A 21187-nucleotide genomic window follows, 5' to 3' on the forward strand; every position below is an offset into this window, starting at 1 on the left:
TCAGCACAATGTTCAAAAGAAAAAAAAGTGGGGGGGAGACCACATCTCACTCTAGAATGAATAAGTTAAATAAAATCAAAGAAATGCCTCTTTTCCAAACTGTTTTTGCTGCATATACATTCCTGTGTCCTCATTCTTACCTCACTTTTTTCATTCTTGACTCTGACCTCCATGCAGTCCTATTTCTTAAGGAGATAACATATCAAATAGAGCAATGTCTTACATTACTGTATAATGAATGTATAAAACTGTTACCACTATACACTTGCTTAATTTCTAAGGTTTGTAAAATGCTTGAACTGAAACTACTTTAAACATTTAGTGATGGGTTTTGTGACCAAGTTTAAACTCAGATCTGGTTCATTGAAAGATTTGTTATAGTTCATGAACGTTTCAAGTAAATTTGGACCAATTCATGGTTTTGCATTAAAAATTGGACAAAATTTGTGATTTCATGTTGGTTAAGCAGAAACCAGGTGAAGCCCAGCATTTTCACTGGTTTGCAATTAGGTTTCCAATTTAAAATGAAACTTGGAATACAACCTTCATAGATTGAATCTTGGAAAAACATTCACATGAACTCCTGAAAAGCAAAACAACAGACTTTTGCACAAATCTGCTCAATACAAAAATAAAAAGCACTCATACAATATACACTCATCACAAAGGACTAAACATCACACTCCAGGATATTTCAGAAGTTTGGTGTAGCCAAAAACTGCCACTGAACTTGCACATATAGTTCTATAACATTGATAAAGTCATGTTTTTTAGTCCAAAATCACAGAGGCAACAGATACCAACATAATCAAGGCCTGATAACCACATTACATAGTCACAAATATAGAATGTGACAGTGTTTCTGTAGAAGTACTATAGAACTATATCCAGCAAGTTTCAGCCTTTGCAGAAAAGGCACTGCAGTCCATTGAGTAGTGCAAATATTTGAGATTGCTTTAACCATCTGCAAAACATTTTTAGTGACTAAATAACAATAGCAATAGCCTGCCAAATCCATGGAAAGTATTGGTGCCTAAAAAAATACAGCCCAACACATTGTGTGAAACCAATGCTCTTTGTCAACAGCTGACAGAAATAGATTGGTTTTTAGTTTTCCTTAGGAGATCAGCCTTGGGGGGGTAGGGTGGGGGGAACCAAGTCTGTTCCTTTTAAAGAAAAATCCTAACTCAACAATAACACAAAGGTGGTATAAACAGAAATCAAACTTCAAATTAAAAAATGTGTGCCACATCTTGACTCTGCTATGTGGAAGTAAGGGGAATGTTAGCCCATTGCTTTCTTTGCTTTCTCCACTACTGTCACTCTGCCATCCCCCTGTGGAACATAAGGGGAGGCACTTTCTCTCCCGGTTACACTTCCCAGTAGTCCAATCACTATGTATGGCAGTACTGTAAGATGTCTTTGAGATCACCATAGAGTCGGGCTCAGCAGTTGTATATAGCTGTTTCTGAGTGGGTGTTTCCTTGTCATAGGATTTCATTTTTCCTCTGGAGCTTCAGCGCTTGACTGGATTGTGAACCTATATAGGGCTCTGAGAATAAACCTAAATCAGGATCTGGCCCTGTATATTAATGTAAATATGTGGCACCTCACCACCTTTTGCATATAGTACATAGTCTAGAAAAGAGGAGACACCACAGTGATACCTTCTTTTTTCCCTGTTTACCTTAACTATAAATATGGTATTAATATTAATATCCAGACTGATCAGAGTGTATTGTACTTTTCATCCAGTCTCACTTCTGGTAACAAGAGACAAACAGCTATTTCTCCCTTTCTCATGGTCAGCAGAAATGTTGGATTTCTATGTTCCTGGATCACTTTATGGACCCACATCTTGTTAAATCACTATAATAGTGGCTTCCTTTTGATGGCTAATGACTTACTGTAAGTAGCTGTTATCTCAGTTTCCAAAAATGCCCAAGAAAACCCAATGACTTGCATAATTGTATTTAGTTGTTTTTGTTTTTGAAATTCGTATTGTGCCTGTTAAAAGTGTTGATTGACAACCCAGGAAACTAACATCCTTCCTTTGTCAATGAACAGATGTGTATGTTATGGGGTATTTGTCCAATAGGACCTAGACTGAGATCACCTGACAGTTCATTTAATAGATGGTAACAAGTTTTGGTTACTACCAACTAAGGCTGAATTTGATAGAGGTAAAAGATTCTATATTCCGTTACCTTTTTCAGAACTAACAATTTCTTCTTAAGAAGAAGTAAATTTCGAGCAGGAGTGCACAACTTCTATATACAGTAAATCCAGCACACAATTCTGAAAAGTTCCTTTTATCTCATCAGCTGATGTTGTAGTAATTTAGCTGGAAGGAAATGACTGTTGGTTGCCTTGAAAAATATCTAGCCCCATTAAAGAGTAGATTTTTTTGTTAGTTTGTTCAAACACATTCTCTTAGAATGAGGCATGCCAAATATAAAATTTGAAACAATTGCAATTGAATATGAAATGCATTTATTTATAATATTTATTTGAAGTACAATTAATGCACATCAGCACAGGCATTTGCTATTTAACATGTGATTTATTCAGATACACAAAAGAAAGTTAAAATACTATTACAAATTTTGGTACCATAGCCTTGGGGCCAACTTCAACCATCAGGTAAACATATGCAATTTCCTTTGAAACCTCGTATCTGAGGGCAGAATTTACATCAGTGATAACATAATTAAGGCTGAAGCTCAGAAGTTTGTATCTTTAACTGATCCCTTTGTGTTTGAGTATTGTAATTCTTATGATACAGGAATTCACATGAGTTGGAGCTAAAATGCTTTTTCGTACATCAGATGGTGTACACTATAATTGCACACTAGGCCAAATTTTTCAGCAACAGTGGTGTTCCATGGGATTTAAGGCAGTGCAGAATTTGCCCTAATGGGGAGAGCTAAGAACAGCTTTTCAGCCACTACTCCTACTTCATTTTCTGTTCTGGGCTATATTTTTGTGTGAATTTCCTTTTGTATTTACATGTAGTTAAAATAAATACCACATTAAAGTTTTTAAAAGTTCAGAGTATTTTAGAATGCATACCACTAACTCAGTAGAGTTCAATCTGTTATAGTCTGTGTAAATATGTATCAAGGGACATTTTTTAAATGGATATCACCATGAAAAACATTTAGAGGCTTCAGGACTAGGGCTGTCAAGTGATTAACAAAATTAATCATGATTAATTGCATGATTAATCATGCTATTAAGCAATAATAGTATACCATTTCATTTAAATATTTTTGGATGTTTTCTACATTTTTAAATATATTGATTTCAATTGCAATACAATACAAAGTGTACAGTGCTCACTTTATATATATTTTTATTACAAATATTTGCACTGTAAAAAAAGAAATTATTTTTCAATTCACCTAATACACATACTGTAGTATCTCTTTATCATGAAAGTTGAACTTACAAATGTAGAATTATGTAAAAAAAATTCAAAAATAAAACAATGTAAAACTTTAGAGCATACAAGTCCACTTAGTCCTACTTTTTGTTCAGCCAATTGCTCAGACAGAAAAATTTGTTTAAATTTGCAGGAGATAGTTCTGCCCGCTTCTTGTTTACAATGTCACCTGAAAGTGGGAACAGGCGTTCAGATGGCACTGTTGTAGCTGGCATCGCTACATATTCACATGCCAGATGCACTAAAGATTCATATATCCCTTCATGCTTCAACCACCATTCCAGAGGACATTCGTCCATGCTGATGAGGGGTTCTGCTCAATAACAATCCAAAGCAGTGCGGACCAATGCATGTTCATCTTTATTATCTGAGTCACATGCCACCAGAAGAAAGGTTGATTTTCTTGTTTGGTGGTTCGGGTTCTGTAATTTCCACATTAGAGTGTTGCTCTTTTAAAACATTTGAAAGCATGCTCCACACTTTGTCCCTCTCAGATTTTGGAAGGCACTTCAGATTCTTAAATGTTGGGTCAAGTGCGATAGCTATCTTTAGAAATCTCACATTGGTACCTTCTTTGTGTTTTGTCAAATCTGCAGTGAAAGTGTTCTTAAAATGAACAACATGTGCTTGGTCATCATCTGAGACCGCTATAACATGAGATATATGGCAGAATGCTTGTAAAACCATGCAGTAGGAGACATACAATTTTCCCCCAAGGAGTTCACAAATTTAATTAATGCATTATTTTTTAATGAGCGTCATCCACATGGAAGCATGTCCTCTGGAAAGATGGCCAGAGCATGAAGGGACATAAACATGTTTAGTATATCTGGCACGTAAATACCTTGCAGTGCCATGCGAACGCCTGTTCTCACTTTCAGGTGACATTGTAAATAAGAAGCAGGCAGCATTATTTCCCATAAATGTAAACAAACTTGTTTGTCTTAGCAGTTGACTGAACAAGAGGTAGGACTGAGTGGACTTGTAGGCTCTAAAATTTTACATCATTTTATTTTTGAGTGCAGTTATGTAACAAAAAGAAATCTACATTTGTAAGTTGCACTTTCATGATAAACAGATTGCACTACAGTACGTGTATGAGATTAATTGAAAAATACAATATATTTTGTTTATAATTTTTACACTGCAAATATTTGTAATAAAATAATAATATAAAGTGAGCACTGTACATGTTGTATTCTGTTGTAATTAGGGTGACCAGACAGCAAATGTGAAAAATCGGGACGGGGGTGGGGAGTAATAGGAGCCTATATAAGAAAAAGACCCCAAAATCGGGACTGTCCCTATAAAATAGGGACATCTGGTCACCCTAGTTGTAATTGAAACCAATATATTTGAAAATGTAGAAAAAGTCTTTAAAATATTAAATAAATTTCAATTGTTTAACAGTGTGATTAAAACTGCAATTAATCACGATTATTTATTTTTTTCGTTAATCGGATGAGTTAACTGCTATTAATTGACAGCCCTATTTGTGACATACATACATTTTACCCCCACAGACTGTACTAGCTCTTAGATGGCATTTGGGTCTCTTGTGTAAAGACATTTCAAGGCAGTTTTAAGAATGTTCATTTTTTCACATTACTGAAACTACTTTTGGTTTTGCATACTTCACGCTTAAATTAGGCTGAATGGATTTTTCTTTTTACAAATGAAAGTTTGACTCTCATTGTCAATTCAGTTGTCAAATTTTAACCTTGGAATTGTTATGGCTTAGTAATACACCCATATAAATCTTTTTCTTATGGAGAAGTAAAAAAAAAAAAGTGAGTGACTTATCTGTGTCAGCATAAATAGAAGTATTGTTTAGAAAAGTGAATGCAACAAAAAATTACTTTAGAGGTTTGCAAAGAAAAAGTTGAAATGGAGCCATTTAAAATATATGTTTTACTGACAAGAAAGTAAACTGTTAGGCTGTGGCTAACCCAATGTAGGCTGTCAGGGAGCAGAGGGTATTCTTAATCTTCGTAATTGTTTCCTTGTACTCAAGTATGGAGAGCATCTATAGTCAACGGCAATGTTAAACAGCTCCAAGGGATGAGGTTGTGTCACCACTCTCCTTTCATCCTGGCCAGTGGCATGGGGGAAGCATATCTTGCACCCTTTAAAAGGTGTTTCAGCTTCTTCTTTTCTGGGATACCACTGTCCCAGCAATGCCAGAGGCATTCTGGCTCAGTCAGTGAGAATGTCATTGGGATGGAGGGCCTTCACAACCCCACCCTTGCATGATTCTGACTGTAAAAGCCAGAATAGAGCCCTAAGGCCTGTCTTCAGCCCAATGTTACAATTTGCTAAATTCATACCATCTGCAGGGAAAATTAGTGAATGTTTGTTATAGCTGGATTCAATTTATAATGAGTTATGAAGAAAGAGTCACGAGGAAAAGAAATTAATCTTCAGATACAGTACACCACCACAAATACATTTGTAACAAAGCATATAAGATTATTATATGTAAAACTAGCTTTAATTAGCTTTTAAAGATGTAAAATAATGCACTCTAAAATCAGGAATTTCCAAAAGTCAATGTTTCTGCCTCAGTACAAAGTAATGTTGCATAGCCTGCATATTTTAAAGAATAGATGGGATAATATAAAGAGAAATATGTTAAGATTATTATTTAACAAGTAAATAAGTAATGCTGACAAGGTAACGCTGCAGAAGAAACCTTAATTTTTGGAGTTTCCTGACATGTTTTTTGATTTCTTAATTTTGTATTAATTATATATTTTGTATGTAAATTTAAAGGGGGGGGGGAAAGAAAAATTGGAGGGAGGAGGGAAAGACAGGAAAACATGCTTCTAAATTGCAACATCACCATAACTGGTTTATATTAAAGTCAGGCAGCCTTACCTGAGGCATCCATAACAAACACCTTCTTAACTGAAGGAGTCTTTGGTGAACGCATTGTTGACATAAATTTCTTTTAACTGAATCATCCTTAACAAATACATCTTTACGTTAATCCTTATCACTGTCCTTAACTAAACCGTCCTTAACAAACAATCCCTAAAATGTAGCAGAAAAATGAGAGATTTTTTTAACAAGCTTACATGAAAATATCAACTTTAAATGCTTAAATTATAAAAAATACTCTAAAAAATTTGTTTTGTTTTGGGTTATTTTCCCTTCCTCAGTACAGACTGTAAAAACAAGCCAAGGTTAATGTTTCCAGCTTCAGTTGCTTTATGTAAGCAGAAAATGCTCACTTGGAACATATGAGGAAATGTGGATCTCTTCATGCTAACATACCCAAAAACCAGCTAAGCTCAATTTTGCTCAAACTTTCTCTCTCTTTTTTTAAAACATCTATTTGGGTTGGGACCAAGGCTGGAAAAGACCATAAAAGAGATCTGAGAGAGTAATGGCTTATTGGTTAAGTGGAGATTAGAATAAAAGTTAGAACTGAGCCTTAACTATAGCAGTTGGTGTTGGAGACTTCAATAATATTTTAAATGCAAATGGAAAATTGGAGTTGGTATTTTGATACTCTCTTTTTGACAACTTCTTGTGGAGGCAGAGAGCAAACTCCTGATCCTATGGGAGTATTCCCACTGACTTCAGGAGGGCCAGGATTTCACACACGTATCTTCAGCTATACTGAAGGAACCCCCCTGACTCGTTTCGTGAGTGTAATTGAAAGCAGAATTCAATCCAGGAAATACAATCTCTGCACATAATTCAATATTGTAATGTTGGATTAGTTTTAATTAACAAATAAGGCACACAGTACTTCCAGCATTGAAATGCTATTTTGCAAGTATTCACAAATTAATTGTCCCATCTGAAGATGTTTTGAACAGGCAGGAACATTGGACTTAAAATAGCTTTTACCACTTTTTTGTGTGCAAACCTAAGATGTATCCCGCAGTATGGACTGTTTAAAACTCCTATCACACTTTACTGAATGTTATATTCTGCAGATTGGCTACATTTTAAGATAAGTCATGAAGTATATAATGTATATAGTAAAGACGGGAATGAGCAAGATAACTTAATTTACATAGGAGTATGTGATGAGAATCAGAACTCAGTTTTATAGGAATTCTTGCTTTGCAGAAGGAAGAGATAAATAATGCACAGAATAACGTTTGTCATATGTTTGTGAATGAAAGTAATTTAATCTACTGAAAATTCAATGTAAATGCACATGAAAATCATACAGTGCGGCAGACTGACCTAGGTTCTTTGGATTCTTTGGCCTGAATGATCTTTGCTTTTGTCTTGTCTAAACAACCAATGAGCATTTTGAAGTCTGACATCTTTTAAATCATGGAAACTGGAATCTTTGTATCTCTCACATGCACCCAGCAGCCACAATCACCACACCACCACCCCCTTGCAGCCTGCACCACTCATCAGCATTTTTAAAGTGATTGCCTGCCTGCAGTAGGGCGGAGGAGTGTTTTTTAAGGCCTGCACTCATCGCAGATCATCTTGGCTTGTGACCCAGATTGTCATCCAGGTGATATGGGTGGTCTTAATTTGGATTAGAGAATCTGAGAATGTATGTTATTTCTGCCAATGCAGAATGAAATATGGAAAGGTATACTGTACTCAGGCTTGTATAGACTTCATTGGGCTCACAGAGTAATGTCACTGTTGAATCAGCACTGCACATGTTCATCCCGTTTTCCATGTATATAAAATATGTAAACAAATAAAGATATACCATGGAAGGAAAAATATTTCCTGATATTCAAGTGATATTTTTAAATCTCCTAGAAATAGAAAATGAAATCTTAAAATAATTCATCTAGAATAATGAGATGTTATTGTAAATATATTATTGTACTTTTGGAAATTCTGGCAAACTGTAACAATAATTGGACTATTGTGAGTTGAAAGAAGGGGAAACCAGCATTAAATTTCCAAGCTGTCAGAATGATACAGACAAACTGAAATCTAAAAGATTTGTTCTAATTTAATTCAGTTTCTTCTGAAATCTTACTTTGAATATTGTTTTTAAATATCTCTTTGGGGGCTTTGCTTACATTTTAAGCTGTCTGATTATGCTGTTGAACATAAGTCCAGAGACAAAACAGAGCTTAGCTGATAGCTAAAATGTACTACCAACATTTGAAACAAGGATTTTTTAAAATGTCTAGACTGGCCTGCTGGCATTAGTTTCCCTCCCTTTCTCCATTCTCCCCCAAATAAATAAACAAACATGAATCCATGAAAGTCTGGTTTGAACTGCGGCTTTGATCAAATATACAAGTATAGGGGGATGATTAAGTAAAAGCCTTCAATGGATATTTTAGGCTAATGTATAATATTGTTTGTTATGAAGTAGATGGACAAGAGTTAAAACATAAAACTGCCTAGCGGCTTCTAGTGTGGGGGTCCATTAAAGGTACAGTCCTGTTGATGCTAATTTATTGGTAGGCTTCAGTTGTTTAAGAAAGCTCATATAAACTCATTTTGCAAAAAATGATCTATTATTAGATGAAATGCCTTCTGTTACTGCCACTGGAGGAATAGCTTTGAATCAGGGTCCTGTCACAAATGGAATTATTTGATCTCAGTTCTATAGCATTTAGGTAACAGAATTATGAAGATTATACTGACATAATGAATAGGCTTTGCTCAGACCAGTGTAGTCCCCTTGAGACGACACAGATTCAGTGCACTGCTGTTCTCTTTCTTTGGTTGACATGAAGGATTTGATCTTCAGTACAGCCTGTCCCCATGGTTTTGTGAGAATTATTCTTATTACTTGCAAAGCTCAGTGTAGCTGCATTTACAGATCAGTTTAGCTTTGTTGGTTCTGGAAACGGATCTCTCATTAATTAGGCTGCTTAAGCAGAAATCTCTATCACTTCTGATGGAACCTGTATTAAGGGGAATGGAATGGTAGACAAGAGTTTGTAAAGAACTGAATCTCTTTCTTCTAACTTTAAAATAATATTGCATTGTGTAATTAAGAGTTCATATGGGAATATGTGAACTAGCCTATATCCTTCTAGTCTACAGAATCCTTCATGCTGTATTTTCCTTTCTAGTCTCAAAATAAAGGTATATCTGTAAGCGTTGTACTTAAAATAAATATTTTAAAGATGTGAACTGTTTTTTTAGGTGACATCGAAGAGCCATACAGCATTACAGATTAAAGGCAAAGAAACCCTAAAAGCATCTAGTAATTTGTAGGACATTTCTCTCATACAGTGATGTAAAACATGAACTCAGAAGAGTCATTCCTAAGACCATTTCCTTTTCCAATATGTTAAATTATAGGAAAATTTTATGTTACATGCCGGTTAATTGTGATACTGCAAAGAGTTATATTAACAACATTATGGACATTACTCTCAATGGGAAGTATTATAGGGAAAGTGGGAGCATTCCTGTTATTATTCCTGTTTAATATCTATATTATGGTAACATCCAGATGCCTCTATCAGGATAGTGCCCCTATTGGGCCAAGCGCTGTACAACTATGTGTGAAAACACTACCCGTGTCCTGAAGAACATGTACTCTAAGAGAGAGTAAAACATGCCTTTTTATATCACCAGTATTTGTTATACTTATAGAAATAAGTGGAAGTCTAATAAATTGTTCAAATTGATTTTAAATTGATTAGCTATCCTATGATTATCCATGGAAAATAAAATGTTATGCTAAAAAGAATATAATCCCAATCTTTGGTTTTAAGTTAAACTTCAGATCATATTCCAGTAACAGATTCAAATCAACATCTGGAGTTCATTTCCTTTTGGAACTTACAGTATAAATATTTAAGACCACATGTGGTGCTAGTGATAATTGTCATGGCAGGCCATTCTGACAGGGATATGTGGAGTGATTGTAAATACTTATTCTCCATCTTAATGTAATTTTCTACTTTTTGAATTGTTTCTTGGCACACAGTTAACAAATATCAAATTGAAATAATAAACTAGAGTTTTCACATGGGGTGGAGGGGAAGTAAATTATTTCAGTCATATAGGAACTTTCTTATACATTTCTTAGTCAAACTCAGTATCAGAATACACTATTTCAGCTGGCAGAGAGAGAGAGAGTCAGTCCCCAGACTTCTAACAGATGACTGTCTCGTGGAGTAATTTTGTCTGTTTCTATTAAACATCCATCCATCTGCATTTTTGTAAGTGCAACATTGCAAACATGAATACTTAGATGGTGTTCAGTGCCTCTTGTGAAGTACTGAGCATTAGCTCCCCAGTTACTTGGCACCTTGCGGGGTCAGGTTCTTAATTTGGATGAAACACCTCTTGAAGTGTCAGGAATAGTTTTCCTATGCTGTCAGCAATAGATATATTGTACTGTATATAGAGAACAGTAATGAATGATGATGTTTTTCCCATAATGCAGTTTTCCAACTGAAAATGATATTTGTTCATAAAACTAAAATATATACTCCTCCTCCTAGGGTGAGAAGGGAGATAAAGGAGAACCAGGACCTGAAGGCATTCATGGAAAAGAGGTAAGTTGATTGATAACAACAGTCTATAATTTATAACTTTTTTTTATGTTTACATATAAATAGGTTACATTATAAATTACATCCTCCAATAGAAAGCAGAAGACAAAATTGCTAGTTTAGGGAATACACATGCTGCGTAGAAAAGTAACAGTGGATTTCCTCTATAATTCTTTGACTGTCTTCCATTCTAAAATTTTCTTGATTAACTGTTAAAAAAGGAGAGAGAGAGAGATTAGTGTCTAGGATGCCCAAAAGAGTCGTCATTCCCGTTAGGTTTTAATCAGACTGATTTGAGTGAGGTTAAACATAAAATGAAACAGTAGAATGTAATGTAACAGTAGAAAATGTTACTTACACAGAAACAATGAGTGTATGGTAAAGCAGTAAAAATAAGTACTATACCTTAGGAAAAGAGAGAGAAGGGGTTGTGAAAGCGGGTAGAGCTTGGAAGCTAAACTGGGGAAGAAAATTTCAGGAGCAGAACTAGGAAACATTTGTGTGAGGTTTGAGATAATTTAATGGGGGAGTCAGAGGCCAGGGAGTACCTAGGAATTACTGGTCGGGTGCCATGAAGGAAACTGGAACAAGTTTGGAGGTTGGAAATGAGTCCTGGAGATATGTGTGTTTACTGTTTGTTTGTTTTGGATTTTTTGTGGGGGAGAGGGATTTTTTGGAGTCAGGGGGAAGCTGATGCTGGATCCTTGATGCGTGAGAAGGAAAAAGGGTTTGCTGGCTGGGGTGAAAGGTGACTATAGGGCAGAGGAGTTTTGTATTTGGAATAGTGTGCAGCAGTTAATCCAGATTTCAGTTGCACCAGAGGCTTCCGCCAACACTTAAAGCTTCATAGGGACATGCGAAGGCACCTGATTATGTGGGCAGCCTCTTAGCTATCTCCCACATTGCTGCACAAAGTATTGTGCATATGCTGGAGAATTCAGCAAGATGGTTTTAGCACCTACCCTAGCCTCCATGCATCCCCTTCAGGAGTATCATCATGTCTCTTTTACAAGCCAGGTCTCTGTTTTACTAGAAGTCTGGGATCTCCATGGGGAAAGCGGCAGGGCTGCTTTAAACCATCATTGCCAGTCTGCATCAAACCACAAAGCCTTTAAGCATGTCCAGGGAAAGGGAAGAAAATTCTTTCAGCATAGGATCTCTCGCAGAAAACCAGTATCTGTCATTTGAATCTTCCTCACTTCCTCCCTGCGCCCCCTTCTCCCTTGGACTGTGATACCCCTTGAGAAGCTGCTCAGGTGAAGGGCATAATACTGGCACCCTTTCCCCTTAGTGAGTCCTACTTCTGCCTGAAAAGAAAGGAAAAGGGGAGCAGGCAGAAAAATTTGATTGCTTTTTTCGTCCCCAGCTCAGTCCCAAAATGATGACGCAGAAGGTTTTAACAGCAAGACTACAACAAATTATTATTTATTTTGCCCTCCTAGGTCCTGTCTGTGACCTCCGAGGCTAGGGTCAACCTAGGTTAGGTCCTGATTCTGCCAGGTATCAATTCTGCAAATGTAGAGAGCCTGAAATGGGTGTTGATGGCACTCAGCATGTCACAGAAAGCTGTCAAGTATGTTGGAGGAGCTGAACCTGGATGTATAGATTCTGTTGAAAACTAGAAACATTATCATGATCAGATCTGGAAGTCAGGAGAATTAGTTAGCGAAACATCTTTAGCCACTTTGCCAGTGGGAGATTCAGCTCCTGATGCCAAAGTACTTTGATAGTGTATGTCGTGTTTGCTAAAAGCTGTGAACAATGAGTATCATTAATTGCATTGAAGCCTGACATGCAGTTTCTAGCTTTTTAAACATGCTTCCCATTTATGGCACTCTTTATTTCAGTTGACTTTTTTATATGGTGTACATTCTTTGCAGAAAAGGTTTGGGGTTTTTTCCTTATGTTAGGGAGCTATATTTTTACACCACATATCCAGTTTTTCTGAAGCCCAGCATCTCCCACAATTCTTGATATCTGGGCTGCTCTTTTCTCTCTTGCATAATGACAGGTTTCAGAGTAGCAGCCGTGTTAGTCTGTATCCGCAAAAAGAAAAGGAGTACTTGTGGCACCTTAGAGACTAACACATTTATTTGAGCATAAGCTTTCGTGAGCTACAGCTCACTTCATTGGATGCATCCGATGAAGTGAGCTGTAGCTCACAAAAGCTTATGCTCAAATAAATTGATAGTCTCTAAGGTGCCACTGGTACTCCTTTTCTTCTAGTCTCTCTGCAACTCATGGAGGCAGAACACCCCCTGCAAACTGGGACCCAGGCGGGGAGAGAGGGACAAAGCCAGAGAGACACTGTGCCCCAAAGAGAGATCAGGGCTAAAGAGAAATGTAAAGCTGCACTAATGGCTTCAAATGCAAATAGCGATTGATTGGCTCCAACTATGCGGTATTGGAGAGGGAGAGGAGTGTAGGGCAAGCAGGGATCTGCAGTACTTCTGAGCTGAGTTGTGTATTTCTCAGCTTCTACACATCGCTGGGAAGTTCTAATACACCACGTATCTAATCTCACAGTTAAACCATTGCGTGAAACAAGATGGGAAAGTCGAATCGCTGCCTTGAAACCCCTACCCTCTCCCTCGCCCCGCCTCTTCCAGCCCCTGCTCCGCCTGAGGCCCCACCCCATATTGCAAAATCAGCTACTGCACAAAGTACTTGATTTTGTGTCATGGTGTGAACCCCAGGCATCACAGGTAATATCTTTTTCTTCTTCAAGTAGTGTCCTTGTGGGTGCTCCATACTCAAGGTGCGCATGCGTCTCTTGAGCCCTTGACAGGAGATTTCTCATTAGCAGTGCCTGTTTGGCCCGTATAACGTGCCCTATGCCTCCTGGTGGCAGATACCGAGCCTACATAGGGGTGCATGGGCAAACCACCCCCAGTTGCTTCTGTACCGCCTCTACCCAAGACAGAACATTAGCAGGTCTGCTTGGAGCGTACTCTGTTTTTCTCTTTACTTTTAGTAAAGTTAGTTCAGTTAGCATTGTTGTTAGCCTTCGTATAGTGAGTTTATATGAGAGAGCTGTTTTCCCTCTCTTTTCCCTAAGGAGATTTGTTTTCGCCTGGTGGGGTAGGCCTACTTTCCCGGGCTTCAAATGTTGCCTGTCTTGCCAAGAGGCCATATCAATGAGCAGTGGACACTCCAAGTGTGTCCACTGCCTGGGAGAGTCTCTTATCTTCCAAAAGTGCTCTTTTTGTATAGCCCTTAAGTCCAGGACTGGAGAGAATAGGGAGATAAAGTTCAGACTGTTGATAATTGCACATTCCCTGCAACCATTTTCTGAGCCATATAGCTGTCTCTGGACAGTCCCAGTAACCCGTTAGTGTTGGGACCTGCTTCCTCTAAGAAAGGGAAGACTTTGGAGCACTTTGGGAAGACTCTCAAAAAGAGGAACTTGGACTCTTTATCTAAGGAGCCAGCTCCAAAAAGACCAGGTCCTTGGAGCTCCAGGGAGAGGAAACACAACACCTCCATTAGTAAGGGGAGGCACAGATTACCATCGAGCTCAGCCCTGTTGTCAGCACCGAAGCATTCCACTCAGCCATTGGTGCAGTTACACACCTTAACCCAGCGACTTGTACTGATGCAAATAGCTCAGCTGGGGGTGCCTGTACAAGCTGTACTCTCGGTAATGAGCAAACACGATAAAGCCTGCAGAACACTCAGAATTCCTGGTACTGTCATCTCCAGCCACGGCAACTTCGGCTGTGGTGTCAGTCTGGGGCCCTTTCTGATCCATCAAGAGTTCTGGTATTCAAGGGATCTGTTGGTGTCGAATGAACAAGAGCCCCATTGTTGTCAGGTACCAAGCACTTCATGGTACTGAGACCTCAGTCTCTGAGTGGCCTCTCCCGGGCACAGGACTCTACTCCATCCTCATTAATACGCCCCAACCCCATGGGATGATGTGGAGGAAGAAGAGGACTCCCAGTTGGTCTCCTCAATTTCTTATCAGGGGTTATCCTATATACCTCTTTGGGAATCTGCCTTCATGAAGGGAGGACTTTGCGGCAAATCAAGCATGGTGGAACCAGCCCTGTATGCCATCCCCTCTCCCTTATGGACCTCCACAGTGGCCATATTGAGATCTGTAGGCTGCCTATCGGCAATAGTTCAGTAAACCACTGGTACTGTCCCAGCAGCTGACCTGGGTTCCACATCCACCCTCTACCCCTCCAAGTCAGGAGGAAACATTTGAGGAGTCAGAAGTCCTGGTTAATGAGGAAGTCACCCTTGAAACTCCCATTTTGTCATTGCCCGTTGAGGTGCTTATGCCTCCCCCTCCTCCCGTTGCCGATGACTTTAGGCAATTCCAAAACCTCATTAGAAGGGTAGCGGATGCTCTGTGGATCCCTCTTGAGGAGGTCAGAGACCAGCAGCACATGCTGTTTGACATTTTGTAGTCAGCAACACCCTCCAGAGTGGCACGACCCATTAATGAGGCTCTCCTGGATCCTGCCAACATGGTATGGCAAACACTGGCCACTATTCCATCAACATGCAAAAGGGCAGACAAGAAGTATTAGGTGCCCTCTAAGGACTGTGGCTTCTTGTTTTCCTATCCCCCACCTACCTCCCTTGTGGTAGATGTTGTGACTGAACGGGGTAGATGGCACTTTTTCAGGGCTATCTCCTCTGACAAGGACCAAAAGTGACTATAACCATGGACAAAAGTCTTCTCATCTGCAACCGTGCAGTTCTGGATCATGAACTATCAGGTGCTCATTGTTAAATATACCTTCATAAATTACAGCAAGCTCATGGCCTTTGTTCAACATCTGCCTGCAGGAAACCATTCCGATCTATAAAAAGAAAAGGAGTACTTGTGGCACCTTAGAGACTAACCAATTTATATGAGCATAAGCTTTCGTGAGCTACAGCTCACTTCATCGGATGACAAAAGCTTATGCTCAAATAAATTGGTTAGTCTCTAAGGTGCCACAAGTACTCCTTTTCTTTTTGCGAATACAGACTAACATGGCTGTTACTCTGAAACCATTCCAATCTATGTTGCTGAGGGTCAGCTGTTGGCCAGAATGGCTCTTCAAGCATCCTTGAACACTGTAGATACTGCTGCCGTGTCCCTCTCCATGGTGGTAGTTGTGTCCAGGGCATCCTGGCTTCAGGTTTTGGGGTTTCCAAGAGCGGTCCAAAATACATTGGAGACCTCCCCTTTGATGGTCACAGACTCTTCTTGTAGACCACAAATGATTCTCTGCATGTGCTTAAGGACTCCAGGGTGACCCTATGTTTCTTGGGCATCTATATATGAACAAGAAGTGTTTCAGTAAGTTACAGGCTTCCCCAAGATCATATCCTGCTCAATTCTTGGGGTACCAAAGACCTGTGGAAACCCCTGAAAGATGCAGAAGTTTCAGAGGAGGAGGGCGGCCAAGCCTCCCTCCATGACCACTCGGGTGTCATCCAAACAGCACTTTTGATGGGTTGGTCAAGCCGCTCCTCTGGCTTTACAGTTGCGCCCTTTAGCCCACCTCCCTCCCTTTGGGGACCACCTTGTCCATTTCCACCTGGCTTGGGAGCAGATCTCCACAGACCAATGGATCTTGGAGGTCATAATATCAGGCTACACCATCCAATTTTTGACTGTGACACATGGCCAGAAAGGCTTAAGCATCCTGCAGGATAAATGACCCAAATTCAGTCTTTAGGAAGATATTGGTAGATGTTTGTGGTTTTTGTGTGTTTACATATCTATTGTTAGAGGTTGACAATGTAATCTAACAGTTGCAGTCTATTCTGTATTCTGCTAATTCAGAGATCAAAAGGAGAACTTAACATTTAAATGAACTGTAAATATAGTGATATCACTGTATTGATCTCTCTTTGAAATGCATAGCCAATCCCCTGCGAATGGTGAACAACAAACAATTGCCATATGTTAACCATGCAGCTAATTACTGGTGATTCTTAGGAAATAGGTTTACTTCAAAGTCTCAATGATTGCCTGTTGTTCGCCTAAGGCCCCTGTGCTGTCAAGAGAAGGCCTGGAACTGTATAAAAACCCTTGGGACCTGATCCTTTTATCTCAGATCTGCTTGATGCGTTATGCAGGGGACTCTTGAGTCATAAGACTGAGATCTCCAGTCCTATGTGGGTCACCCTGGATATGAACATTGGACTGAATCTATGGACTAATTCAACTAACTATTTGCAACTCCAAAGTTCACTATCTCTACCATGAAACTGATCTCAAATCTGTACTTGTGTCTGTATGTATACTGATCTTTTAACCAATATTCTCTCCTTTTCTTTTTAAATAAATTTTAATTTAGTTAATATGAATTGGCTGTAAGCGTGTATTTGGGTAAGATCTGGAATATTCATTAACGTGGGAGATAATGTGTCTGATCCTTTGGGATTGGTAGAACTTTCATATTTGACTTGGCTGTCTGGGAGGGAGCCCAAAGGCTGGGTTACTTTTGATGGAACTGTGTTTTGGCTTCTGGGTAACCAGTAAGGTATTATAGAAGCTGTTATGTGTTTGCATGGTAAATCTAAGTATAGGGATATCCACCAGCTTTGGGGATTGTCTGCTTGTAGCATGGCACGCACTCGCTGCCAAGGCACCTCCTGCTGGTTAGTCCAGGAATTAGCTCATCTCAGCCTTGGAATGCCTCCTGCTGGCCGGTATCTCCCTACCGGTACCTGCTTCCTCATCAATCTCCACCACTGTACTTCAGGCAGTTCAGGCCCCCTTATCTTGGGGTACTGCCCTGCAGCAGCGCCCCCAAGCTCTGGGTCTCCCCTCCCAGGGGAACCCCCTGCCGCTGTGCCCACCTTGCCTCAGTGGCTACTGCTAGTCATCATCTAGTCATAGAATCATAGAATCATAGAATATCAGGGTTGGAAGGGACCCCAGAAGGCCATCCAGTCCAACCCCCTGCTCGAAGCAGGACCAATTCCCAGTTAAATCATCCCAGCCAGGGCTTTGTCAAGCCTGACCTTAAAAACCTCTAAGGAAGGAGATTCTACCACCTCCCTAGGTAACGCATTCCAGTGTTTCACCACCCTCGTCGTGAAAAAGTTTTTCCTAATATCCAATCTAAACCTCCCCCATTGCAACTTGAGACCATTACTCCTCGTTCTGTCATCTGCTACCATTGAGAACAGTCTAGAGCCATCCTCTTTGGAACCCCCTTTCAGGTAGTTGAAAGCAGCTATCAAATCCCCCCTCATTCTTCTCTTCCGCAGACTAAACAATCCCAGCTCCCTCAGCCTCTCCTCATAAGTCATGTGCTCTAGACCCCTAATCATTTTTGTTGCCCTTCGCTGGACTCTCTCCAATTTATCCACATCCTTCTTGTAGTGTGGGGCCCAAAACTGGACACAGTACTCCAGATGAGGCCTCACCAGTGTCGAATAGAGGGGAACGATCACATCCCTCGATCTGCTCGCTATGCCCCTACTTATACATCCCAAAATGCCATTGGCCTTCTTGGCAACAAGGGCACACTGTTGACTCATATCCAGCTTCTCGTCCACTGTCACCCCTAGGTCCTTTTCCGCAGAACTGCTGCCTAGCCATTCGGTCCCTAGTCTGTAGCGGTGCATTGGATTCTTCCATCCTAAGTGCAGGACCCTGCACTTATCCTTATTGAACCTCATCAGATTTCTTTTGGCCCAATCCTCCAATTTGTCTAGGTCCTTCTGTATCCTATCCCTCCCCTCCAGCGTATCTACCACTCCTCCCAGTTTAGTATCATCTGCAAATTTGCTGAGAGTGCAATCCACACCATCCTCCAGATCATTTATGAAGATATTGAAGGAAACCGGCCCCAGGACCGACCCCTGGGGCACTCCACTTGACACCGGCTGCCAACTAGACATGGAGCCATTTATCACTACCCGTTGAGCCCGACAATCTAGCCAGCTTTCTACCCACCTTATAGTGCATTCATCTAGCCCATACTTCCTTAACTTGCTGACAAGAATACTGTGGGAGACCATGTCAAAAGCTTTGCTAAAGTCAAGAAACAATACATCCACTGCTTTCCCTTCATCCACAGAACCAGTAATCTCATCATAAAAGGCGATTAGATTAGTCAGGCATGACCTTCCCTTGGTGAATCCATGCTGACTGTTCCTGATCACTTTCCTCTCATGTAAGTGCTTCAGGATTGATTCTTTGAGGACCTGCTCCATGATTTTTCCAGGGACTGAGGTGAGGCTGACTGGCCTGTAGTTCCCAGGATCCTCCTTCTTCCCTTTTTTAAAGATTGGCACTACATTAGCCTTTTTCCAGTCATCCGGGACTTCCCCCGTTCGCCACGAGTTTTCAAAGATAATGGCCAAGGGCTCTGCAATCACAGCCGCCAATTCCTTCAGCACTCTCGGATGTAACTCGTCCGGCCCCATGGACTTGTGCACGTCCAGCTTTTCTAAATAGTCCCTAACCACCTCTATCTCCACAGAGGGCTGGCCATCTCTTCCCCATTCTGTGATGCCCAGCGCAGCAGTCTGGGAGCTGACCTTGTTAGTGAAAACAGAGGCAAAAAAAGCATTGAGTACATTAGCTTTTTCCACATCCTCTGTCACTAGGTAGTCCCCTTTCTCTGGCCACTCATCATTGGCAAGGGGGTTGGACCTGCTGCCTTTCTAGCCCAGCTGTCTCCCTGCAGCCCCAGTACCTCCTTAGGCCTTCCTGCCAGGCCTCAGCTCCGCCTGTCCCTTCCCCAGCACTGCTCTAATGAAGGTACCCTGTCTCTCCTAGGCAGCTAGGTCCTTCTCACTCCAGGGCTGGAGTGAGACTCACTCGGCTCCTTACTCACAGCCCTCTTATCAGGGCCAGCTGTGCCCTTATTGAGCGGCCCTACCTGTGGCCAGCTACCTAGCCAGCTTTCCTTTTATCCCAGGAGCGGGCTAACTGCCCCGCTACGCTGCTCCATTCTTTGCAGTTTCCCCTAATTGAGTAACCTCAGTGTAGCCCCCCGGGACCCTGGTCACAGACACTCACTCCCTTCTAACCTCTTCCCCGTCCTCTGCAGCAACCCCTCTTACCAAAGAGGAACAGAGATTGGAGGCTGATCTTAGATAGCTGAACAAGTTTGTGAAGCCGTGAATGTTGAAGGTAAGATCCTCTTCCTCTGGAGCAGGAATTATAATAACTCATAACTATAATTCCTGCATATAAGAATTATACATATAATAACTCATAACTATAATTCCTGCATTAGAGGAAGGGGATTGGTTTTATTTCCTTGACCTGTAATACACCTTCTTCCATATAGCCATTCATACATCATGTAGGAAATACCTAGGATTTACTGGTTTCAGAGCAGCAGCCGTGTTAGTCTGTATCCTCAAAAAGAAAAGGAGTACTTGTGGCACCTTAGAGACTAACAAATTTATTTGAGTATAAGCTTTCATGAGCTACAGCTCACTTCGTCAGATGCATGCTGTAGCTCACTGTCAAAGTTCCTCCCCCGCTCTGAACTCTAGGGTACAGATGTGGGGACCTGCATGAAAAACCTCCTAAGCTTATCTTTACCAGCTTAGGTCAAAACTTCCCCAAGGTACAAAATATTCCACCCTTTTGTCCTTGGATTGGCCGCTACCACCACCAAACAAATACTGGTTACTGGGGAAGAGCTGTTTGGACACGTCTTTCCCCCCAAAATACTTCCCAAAAACCTTGCACCCTACTTCCTGGACAAGGTTTGGTAAAAAGCCTCACCAATTTGCCTAGGTGACTACAGACCCAGACCCTTGGATCTTAAGAACAATGAACAATCCTCCCAACACTTGCACCCTCCCTTTCCTGGGAAATGTTGGATAAAAAGCCCCACCAATTTGCATAGGTGACCACAGACCCAAACCCCTGGATCTGAGAACAATGAAAAAGCATTCAGTTTTCTTACAAGAAGACTTTTAATAAAAATAGAATTAGAAATAAGAAATCCCCCCTGTAAAATCAGGATGGTAAATACCTTACAGGGTAATTAGATTCAAAACATAGAGAACCCCTCTAGGCAAAAACCTTAAGTTATAAAAAAGATACACAGACAGAAATAGTTATTCTATTCAGCACTATTCTTTTCTCAGCCATTTAAAGAAATCATAATCTAACACATACCTAGCTAGATTACTTACTAAAAGTTCTAAGGCTTCATTCCTGGTCTATCCCCGGCAAAGACAAAATGTAGACAGACACACAAACCCTTTGTTTCTCTCCCTCCTCCCAGCTTTTGAAAGTATCTTGTCTCCTCATTGGTCATTTTGGTCAGGTGCCAGCGAGGTTACCTTT

At 40.4% G+C, this 21187-nt stretch overlaps 1 protein-coding gene across 1 annotated transcript in view; it reads left to right on the top strand.

The window, feature by feature from the left end:
* Window positions 1-21187, top strand: part of COL19A1 (collagen type XIX alpha 1 chain) — a 315358-nt gene that overhangs the window by 116745 nt on the left and 177426 nt on the right. Inside the window, exon 13 of the mRNA XM_074947919.1 lies at window positions 10861-10914. Within this exon, the coding sequence (XP_074804020.1) occupies window positions 10861-10914 (54 nt within the window). The remainder of the gene's footprint in view (window positions 1-10860; window positions 10915-21187) is intronic.

Source organism: Natator depressus, chromosome 3 (assembly GCF_965152275.1).
Source record: "Natator depressus isolate rNatDep1 chromosome 3, rNatDep2.hap1, whole genome shotgun sequence".
Lineage (NCBI taxonomy): Eukaryota > Metazoa > Chordata > Testudines > Cheloniidae > Natator > Natator depressus.